The sequence below is a fragment of the Gossypium hirsutum genome, chromosome A07 (genome assembly GCF_007990345.1).
Source record: "Gossypium hirsutum isolate 1008001.06 chromosome A07, Gossypium_hirsutum_v2.1, whole genome shotgun sequence".
In the NCBI taxonomy this organism is placed as follows: domain Eukaryota; kingdom Viridiplantae; phylum Streptophyta; class Magnoliopsida; order Malvales; family Malvaceae; genus Gossypium; species Gossypium hirsutum.
In genome coordinates, this window is record NC_053430.1 from 21,050,811 (window position 1) to 21,061,153 (window position 10,343).

At 35.3% G+C, this 10,343-nt stretch overlaps 1 protein-coding gene and 1 pseudogene across 2 annotated transcripts; one reads left to right on the top strand and one right to left on the bottom strand.

The window, feature by feature from the left end:
* Window positions 1–1,319: 1,319 nt before the first annotated feature.
* LOC121232203 (uncharacterized) lies at window positions 1,320–7,169 on the bottom strand. 2 transcript variants are annotated; one of them, XM_041117748.1, is made up of 2 exons: window positions 5,489–7,169; window positions 1,320–3,857 (listed from the first exon to the last, which is right to left on the bottom strand). In XM_041117748.1, the coding sequence occupies exon 1, from the start codon at window positions 7,026–7,028 to the stop codon at window positions 6,258–6,260; it is 771 nt and encodes a 256-aa protein (XP_040973682.1). In that variant the 5' UTR covers window positions 7,029–7,169; the 3' UTR covers window positions 1,320–3,857; window positions 5,489–6,257. The 2 variants fall into 2 exon arrangements, with proteins under 2 accessions (XP_040973682.1, XP_040973683.1); XM_041117749.1 differs by having other exon boundaries at window positions 1,320–1,650; window positions 1,718–7,169.
* A 1,522-nt stretch (window positions 7,170–8,691) lies between these two features.
* Window positions 8,692–9,824, top strand: LOC107953165 (probable CCR4-associated factor 1 homolog 9; annotated as a pseudogene).
* The last annotated feature ends 519 nt before the right edge of the window (window positions 9,825–10,343 follow it).

Here is a 10,343-nt window from a genome sequence, read left to right on the forward strand (position 1 = left end):
TGAATAACCCGACCTATAAACAAGTCTACTAGCAACTGGTGTATACCACTACATCAACAATAAAACAGTTGACTCACCAATCGTAAACATTTACGCTAGTGATGTAAGATAAAAACAAAAAATATTAATTAAATAACTCGTTGACGTAATTTGAGAATTTAAAAGGTTAGATATATCTTAATTGAATTTTGGCAAAGTTGAAAAGCTATTTTAGCCGTAAGCCTTTTTATATGAGCACATTCTTTTAATTGATAGAACTATGCCGAGGATTATATAATTTGGTAGATCCAAGATCCATGGATTCTTTTATTTTTATATTAAAAAGGAGAAGAAAAAGAAGGAAAGATGGCAATGAATCCTATGGATGAGAATACACATAATTTTCTCATATCCAACTTTAGATTTCTATATATTTTTATTTATATATCTATATCTATAATCTATTAATAAGAAATTTACATTTAGAAATAAAAAATTTCAAGTGGAATAGAAGTTATTATAATTATAATTATAATTTAATAAAAGTAATAATTACATTTTTAAAAATATTATAATTTAATTTATAATTATGAGTTAAAAATTGCGCTAATTTAAAATTTTGTTTTATGTAAAATAAAGTTATTCCTTAAATAAAAAATCCAAACATTTTAATTATCATTTAATTAATATTAGAATTAGTTATGTTAATTAGTTATTATTTTGAAGGGACAGATCTCAAAATTATATATGAACTTTTGATTTAATGGGAATTTGATACATGAATTTTGATTTGATGCAATTATACACATGAAATTTTAATTATGATTCAAATATATACATGAAACTTTCCTTTTGATTCAATTATACACATTTAAAGAAATGAAAAAATCAAATTATTTTTATATTTAATAAATATAATTATTTGTGTATGTAATTATAAACATAAAATGAAGCTATATCAATAATTATATTAATAATTTGTGAAAATTAGATCAAATCAAAATCTCATGTTCAAAATTATACATTAGGTACCAAAGTTCATGTATAGTTTTAAAATTTATTCTTTATTTTGAATCATGTTACTTTATATTAATTATATAAAATAAAACTATATTTTATGTTGAATATGTTATAAATATTTAATTATGATTTAAAAATTTTCTATTAAAATATTTGAATTGATAAGTTAATATATTTTAATTATGTTTAATAATCTAAATAAAAATATTATATTACATTAATTACCGTAATTAAAAATATCATTATTAAATATTAAATACGTAAAATCATATAGAATGCATGTGATATTAAAAACCAATAAGATAAAATAGTTGATTGGATAGTGGATACTCCTTTTCCCTTTTTTTTTTTTTGTGAAAAAGAAACATAAGAAAGTTAAATTACAAGGAAAAATCGAGAGGTGCAAAAAGCCTCTCTTTATCTGACTTAAGGGAATCTAACACTTCATCTGGGGGAGACTCAAACAAGTGTAAATCCTCCTCTCTTTCAAAAGCCAATTTAGCAAGGTAATCAGCATAGTAATTGTTCTCTCTAGAAATATGTCTTAAAATCCATTGGCTCTCTTGAGACAAAATTCGGTGTATTCTTCTAATCATAGCAGAGGTTGAACCCTTCGAACCACATTCATGAATAGCTTTGACAACCTTTAAACTATCAGAATGAATAATTACGTTATTATGACCTCTACGTTGAATGAGCTTTAAGCCATCCAGAATACCTCATAATTCTGCTTCGAAAATCGAGCAAGTCCCTAGGAATCGGTTGTAGCCCATCATCCAATTACCAGTACTATCCCGTACCACTCCTCCACAGCTGCTTTTCCGGATGTTCTTGACACGGCGCCATCAGTATTAAGAAAGATCCAATCCTTAGGTGTAGGCTCCCCTTGGAATGTAAAAATAATATCACTCAGGCTACTTCTAGAAACCTAACTCGCATGTTTAGCCCAGCACATGGAGACTTTAATGATTTCGCTTGAACTCCATGACTTCCTTTGAAAAATGAATAGATTGTGATTCTTCCATAGACGCCAAGCTAATAATTCAAAAAGGCAAGCCCAGCTGATTTCCCCACCAAGGAGCGTCGAAGTATCCTGTAGATTTAAAGCAATCCATTCGTACAAAGGGTTAGAGAAAAACAGAGATTGTTGGTTTCTCGAAATAACCTGTTTCCAGACTTTCTTAGCCATAGTACAATCTCAAATGTTGTGCAGAATGTCTTTAAAGGCATATCCACAAATCGAACAAGAGGCATCAACCGCTAAACCACACCTCACTCTTTCCACATTAGTAAGTAATCTCTGTTTAAGCACAGTCCAAAAGAAGAAACGGACTCTTTGTAGACCTGGAATCTTCCACACTTTCTTCCATAACTCATCCCCAGAGTTTCAAGAATTCTCCTTTAGCATTTTGTGAGCGGTTCTAACAGAAAAAGCTCCAGATGAAGTATGTCGCCAAGACAGCCTATCCGATCCTTCAGCTGGATGAGGAGGAGGAATGCCTATAATGTAGGAAATAATGTCCTCTAGTAACAAAGTCTGCAAAAAATTAAGATTCCAACTACCATCTCCTGTAATCAAGTCACTAAGCAAACAATTAGAATTAATATTAGCATAAGGAGGTAAGTAATTAATCAAAGGTCCAAAACTAGGAATCCACATATTCTTCCAACAGCGAATTTTATTACCATCACCAACAGGCCATACTAGATTACCAAGTAACAGGGTCCACACTTTTGATAGCGACTTCCAAAGAAAAGAACTTTCCGCCTTTGCTATATTAGCCGGTAGAAAATCCTTCATCCTATATTTAGACCTGAGCACACGAACCCAGAGAGCTTCATCATCTGTAACCAATTTGAACCCAAGTTTAAGCAAGAAAGCAATGTTCTGGTCCCGTAACTGTCTCATGCCAAGACCTCCACACCACTTGGGTTGGATATAGAGTCCCAACTAACTAGAGAGATCTTTTTCTTGCCATCGGAGGTCCCCCAAATAAAACGCCTGACTAGGCATTCAATCTCCTCACAAATCTGCCTAGGAATCATCATAGATTGCATGAAATAACTAGGAATGGCTAGAAGAACAGACTACGCTAAAGTAACTCGTTCGGCAAAAGAAAGTTGACGAGCATCCCAACTTTGAAGCTTCTTGAGGACTTTCTCAATCACAAAATGAATGGTGCTATTGGTGACTCTCTTATGGAAAAGAGAAACTTCGAGATACCGTCCAAGATCATTCACCTTTTGAAAACTGAGCAAATTGCTTAGCTGATTAGCCAAGGATTCTTCAACACCTTTGGAGAAGAAAATATATTAGTTTTCCTAGGATTAACCTTATGTCCTGAGAGCTCACAAAAATCATTCAGAATTTCTTTTAAAATCTTCCCATGTTCATCTGCTTTACAAAAAATCACAAGGTCATCGGCAAAAAAGAGATGTGAAAGATCTGGCCTCGAGCGAGACAGCCTTATAGGTTTCTAGCTTCCTTTGGATAAAGCCGACCTAATAGAATGCCCTAACCATTCCATACAGAGTACAAAAAGGTATAGAGAAAGAGGACAACCTTGTCTAATCCCCCTAACAGGTCTAAATTTGGCCGTAGGAACACCATTCCACAAAACCTACATGGTAGAGTTAGAAATGGCAGAGATAATAACATTTGAGAGATAATTAGGGATACCTGCCACTTGAAGAAAAGCATCAATAAAATCCCATCGCACTCGGTCATATGCTTTTTCCAAATCAATTTTTATCACCATCCACTTCTGACTCTTGCAGCTCTTCATCGAATGAATCACCTCTTGTGCAATGACAATATTATCGGTAATATTACGTCCAGCAATAAACCCCGCCTGTTCCTGCGCAATAATTTTGGGAAATATAATCTTAAAACAGTTAGCTATTACCTTCATTACCAGGTTGTAGAGGACAGAGCAAAGACTTATAGGGCGGAACTGAGCAAACTCCTCAGGATTCTAAATCTTGGAAATAATGACAAGCAGGGTATTATTAAGCCCAGCATCAATAACCCCACCGTTGAAAACCATTTTTACCCAGTCATAAATAGCTGGCCCTACCGTATCCCACTGTTTCTGAAAGAAGATAACATGAAAACTGTCGCTACCCGGAGCTTTTAAGGGAGTTATGTCAAACATAGCTCTCTTAATTTCCTCATCAGTGACCATTCTTCCTAAAAAATCACTATCAGTAGAAGCAAGTTTAGGGAACCTGCTAGGAGGCAAGGATCCCATGGGACCAGGATTTTCTCTATATAATTTTTGGAAAAAATTAAAAGCTTCCAATTCAACAACCTTAGGGTCAAATAACCAATCACCAAGAGAGTCACGAATGGTAGAAATACGATTATTTTTCCGCCTCTGCAAAGTGCGAGCATGAAAAAACTTAGTATTTTTATCCCCCAGATGAAGCCAGTCACAAGGAGCCTTTTATTTGCAGAGAAGTTCCTTATGGTGTAACACATTTTCCAACTCGTTTCTTATTTTCATTTCAACATGAGCTAAATGAGAAGAACCTAAAAAGTTTATTTTCTTCTGAACGGTAGACAACTGGTGAATCAGGTTCCTCTTACGAGTAGTAATATGACCATAAGTGTTCTTATTCCACTATTTGAGATTCCCGGTAAATTTATCTAAAGAAGCAGACATGTTCTCTTGAAAGACCCATTGATTTCTCACAAGATTTCCAAAGTCAGGATGTTCAACCCATCTTGCTAGGAATCAAAAGAGCCTTCCCTTAGGCAATGTAAAATTAGAACTACAATTGAGGAGAAGAGGACGGTGATCAGATTTAATTCTCGGAAGATGAGTAACTAAGCTATTTGGAAAAAAAATTACCCAAGCCTCATTTCCTAAAGCACGATCCAATCTCTCAAATAGATGACCCTTGTGCCACGTAAAAGGAGGTCCCCTAAAATCCAAATCATGAAGGTTAGACGAGTCCACAAAGTCACAAAAATAGGGACACCTCTTTCCGATTGAAAGGCCACCATTTTTCTCATCAGAAGAAAGAATAGCATTGAAGTCTCCAATCACCATCCATGGAGTTTGCCTAGCAGGAATAGTAGCTTTCAAATCATGCCAAAGATCTTTTCACTTCTGATGATTAGGACTCCCGCAACCGAAACCGATCAAAATTAGAGTGGACAAAGAATTATGCCAAATCCGAATAATAATGAATTGGGGATGATTTTGTAAAATCTCCACTTTAACAGACTTGTTCCAGCCAATCTAAATGCCTCCAACATAGCCAATAGCCTTCACACGATGTGAAAATTGAAACCCTAATTTTGCAATAATTTTATCTGCCTTAGATCCATTAACTCTGGTTTTCAACAAGCTAATAATATCGGGTTTGTACTCCATATTATACTCGTAAAAAATAGAGGAAATCTGGCATTGGCGCAACCCTGACAATTCCAAGAAAAAATCGAGAGATTCATAATTAATAGAAAATAGAAAAGAAACCATACCATTACTGTCGGGAGTCGATCACTCCACTAGGTTCACATTCAACAGGTGATTCCATTTTATCTCCCTTCAAAAGGTCAGAGGATATAAGCTTCACCACCTCTTTCATTGAATCGGCTAAAGAAACCCGCGAGTTTTCAGAAGTTTTAAAACGACTCCCACAACCTTTTAAAGCATTACTATTTTTACGCCCTCCTCTAGTAATGCCAAATTTTTCATTACTATTTCGACCTTTATTATCCGTTTTACCTGCATTCATATGCTTAAAAGGACTACCTTTAGATTGATCAGAGGAATTAAAAAAAATTTTAAAAGTGACAGCAGAGTGTTTCTCATGGTCCAAAATGTTATCAGTCAGCTGAACCTCAACTTTTACTGGGCCTTCAAATGCTGGGTTGAAGTGTGCCTTAATATCACCCGATTTACTAGCTTACGATTTTGGGTCACAATCATTTTCAAAGTTACCTGCATTTAACAAAACAGCCCCAAGTTCTTGATTAGTCGGGAATCAATTAAGATTTGGAAAAACCTAGGTCTTTTCGGTATTAGGCCACACAAGAGAGGCCTGTTTGTCACTAACGACCATAAAAAGAGGCGACGGCCTGTTTGACTTTTCCACCGCTCCATTAGCGTGATTGCCCGTGGTCCCCATACTCATAGGACCAATAGATATCGAAGGGACTTCTTTAGATTGATAGGCCTGCTGACGTGATCTATTTAGGTGTTCTTTAGGCGATGGCCCAACTAGAGACCCATTCGACGTACTATCATTTAATAGAGGCTTTTCAGCCTTATTCTGTCATTACCATAGCCCAAATGAGCTCCCTCCCCAATACGTTTAGCTTCTGAAATAGTTATATTAGTTTGGGCTTCCAAATCCAGGTCCAAATCATAAGTCTTCTTTTGAGCTCCTAAACCAATGTCCAAATTTTTAGCATTATTAATATGCGGGGAAGGCAAAGATTTAATAAACTCTTCTTCTCTAGAATCAAGAATGGACACATCAGATTCCACCGCTTGAAGATTTAGTTCCCTTAAATCTGTTAACATCTCCTTTTCACCACCCGTCTTCTCGCCTTCAACGGTAAGGGCATTAAATCGAGAGCCTAACCTTCCTTTTCCAGCATCCATATCACCAGAATCACGAGTATTCCCTGATCTTCGGCGGGATTTACACTCCACCAACATCCACGGTCTGAAAGCTGGTTCAGAGATCTTCCCCGGTTTGTCCTTTTTACTGTTAGGATCACCATCGGCCACCACTTTGTCACTGACTTTGTCCGATGTTTCTTTTGACAAGGAACACAAGTCCTTCACATGCCCGTATTTTCCACAGGTAAAGCAAACCGTTGGTAAGGCCTCATAAACCACCCGTTGCATTTCTCTATTAACACAGATTTGAGAAATAAGAGGTTTATCCAGGTTGATAAACAAAGCCATCCTAGCGAATCTGTTCCTAGTTCTATTATTGGTCTTAAAATCAAACTTTACAACCTTACCGATCAGACTTCCAATTGCTTCGAGAATCTTTCTTTTGTACATAAACCCTGGTAATCCAGATAACCTGATCTAGGCCATAACTACACCTGGGTATGGTTGAAGGGGAAAGAAATCTTTTGTCCATGGCTGGACTATCAAATATTGCCCAAAATTTATCCATGGTCCCTGTGTAAGGACATTGTCATAATCCTCCTTGTTTTGGAATTTAGCCAAAAAATACACATTCTCAATACCCATTAATTGGAATGGTTGTATAGGTCTCCAAAGGCTACTGATTCGATTAAAAAGAACACTATAACTGATATTTCGCCAAGTAATCTTAAGACTACTGTCATCTCTATCTCCTTATATAAGATTTCTTTAACACGATCAGAGAACTCAATTGTTGGAATGCCATTAATAGTGGACCTTATAATATCATCGTCTAACAGAATAAAATCTTCATCACTTCCCCCCTCAAATCCCGCGACTTCCTGACTAGTCCCAGACGAACCAGCCTCAAAAAGTTTATCTTTCCACGACATTGCCGCATTCAAATGTGGATCAAAGTCCACAGCCATGTCCACAGAAGCCCCATCGGAAACATCTTTAAACCTAACTTTCTTGGCATTGCGATCTTCAGATAGCCGCGAACCGTCATCACCATCGGAAGCTTTCAGAGAGTTTTCCATGCTATCTTCGAAGTTGGGTTAATTTGAATTTTACTCCTTTTCCCTTTTAGGCTAATGGGATAACAATATTCAATTTTTTCATTGAATTAATGTCAAGAGTGCATCGAGTACTAATTAAAAGAATTTTTATTTGATAATATATATCATATTAAGACCTTTTTTTATATATTTTTAAAAACAATTTGAAGTAAACTCAAATTTAATGGATAAATGGTGACTACGTACCAACATTAACATCCTAAAGCCCTGGATTTTATGGATTAAATTAAAGTTTGATTTAATTTTTATAAATATATTTTTACATGCGTGTTATAATTTAATTTTATTTATGAAATTAACAAAAACTAGGTGTATAATACATTAAAAATAAAATTAAAATCAATAAATGTTTTGAGCTGCTTAAGGAGACATCAAATTACAAATTGGTTTGAGTGTACCGGTAAAAACATAAAAGAAAAAGATTTAATGATAAATTTAGTCACTAATGTTTGCATGTTTTCTCAAAATGATCTTAATTATATTTTTGAATATTTTTGGCCATCAACTTTATTTTTTTAATCTATTTTTTAATAGATTTAATGAATAAATTCAAAGTTCCAATTTTTTCTTTTTTTGTAAGAGATTTCAATCTTTCGTACGTTGTTTAATGAGAAGTTTTTTTATTAAGTTAATTCTTTTAGATAATTATACTTATTTTCTTTAAACTAAGAGTTGTTTTTAATTTAATATTTTATTTTTTTATTTTATTATATAATTATTTTATTAGATTATCTAAATAATAAAATATATTTCATTACAAATATTTCACATATAAAATTATACCTCATCTTCATTAACTTTTTAACTATACTTTTATTAAATGTGTTAGAAAAATATATTAAAAAAATTGATGATAAAAAAACTCAAAAATTAAATTAAAATTAATTTAATAAAACAAACAAACTTACTGACCAAATTTATCATTAACCAAAGGAAAAAGGAAGCGAAAAGTTGAACCTTATCGCAACGTCAGTTACATGCACTTGCACGCAACGCACGCACAACTGACACAGAAATCCCTACTGTCACCCCCTCACATACATTGTAAATAGTCCCCTCTCAGACCCACAGAAAAATGTGAAATTGGCAAAAAGCATTCAAACCATTTGCCACTAAAAACAAACCAAATTTGCACCTTTTATTTTATTCAAAACATGGTCTCTCAATTCTTATAACCTACCATCTTCCCCAAAATCAGAAACCGTAAATCAAAACTTCGAGGAGAAAAAAAAAGGATCAATTTTTGTTTTCTCAGTTTCTTTGCGATATTACGATATGGGGTTTTTAAGATCTGTGAAGATAAGGGAAGTTTGGTCGGATAATTTAGAATCAGAGTTCGAGCTGATCAGTCGGGTAATTGATGACTTCCCTTTCGTTTCCATGGACACTGAATTTCCAGGTCTTGTTTTCAGACCAAAAGTGGACCCCACTAAGACTTACCATGAACAACTCCTCCGACCCTCCGATCATTACAAGATCCTCAAATCTAACGTTGATGCTCTCAACTTGATCCAAGTGGGCCTTACTCTCTCCGATTCTTCAGGTAACCTGCCAGTTCTCGGAACCGACGACTCTCAGTTCATTTGGCAATTCAATTTCTGCGACTTCGATGTGGAGCGTGACCTCACGCCCCTGATTCCATCGAGCTTTTGAGGAGGCAAGGGGTTGATTTTGAGAAGAACAAGGAAAACGGGATCGACTCGGTTCGATTCGCTGAGTTGACCATGTCCTCTGGACTCGTATTCAATGACTCAGTGAGTTGGGTGACCTTCCACAGCGCATATGATTTCGGGTACCTGGTTAAGATCCTAACGCGACGAGACTTGCCCGAGGGCTTGGATGAGTTTTCGAGAATTCTGAGGGTGTTTTTCGGGAACAAAGTTTACGATGTGAAGCACATGACGAGATTCTGCAAGAGCTTGTATGGTGGGTTGGACCGGCTGGCTCAAACGTTAGATGTGAACCGTGCGGTTGGGAAATCTCACCAAGCCGGGTCCGATTCTTTGCTGACTTGGCACACGTTTCAGAAAATGAGGGACGTGTATTTTGTGAACGAGGGACCGGAAAAGCATGTTGGTGTATTGTATGGATTGGAAGTATTATAAAATTAAAATTAATTCTAATTAAATTATAGTGTTATCTAAATATAAAAATTGCAATTTAATTAATTCATTTGATTAATCAAGTTCTAACTTTTGCTCCAAATTGTTTATTCAATAACCCAGAATGTGTTGTTGGTTTCCTCTTTATACCAGATACTTGCATTGAGCATTTAAATTTGGGAAACACCCTCAAGAAATTACAACTCCTTTTTTTTTTTTAAATTTTGCCAGTGACATTGAGTCAATAGGGCCTTTGCCCAATGAGGCTGTCAAGTGGACTGTCAAATTGGAAAAAAAGGTGATATTTTTCGCTTGGACAGAATGATGTAGTCTTGGAAGGATTCAACAGGGCCTTTACCAAATGAGTCTTGCTTCAGTCACTATGAGAATTTGTCTGTCTTTAACCTTCCCATCATTCACTCCGATCATGGGTCGATGATTGTTTTTACAAATAAAAGAACACCATTCCAACCCATACCTTATCGCTTCTAATGTGGTGGGATCCCCTTCCCATAATCTGGTTTGCAAAACCAAGATCACAAGTT

What these genes read in the sequence shown, in the direction of transcription:
- LOC121232203 (XM_041117748.1), bottom strand. Translation starts at nt 7,028, where the DNA reads ATGTACAAAAGAAAGATTCTCGAAGCAATTGGAAGTCTGATCGGTAAG.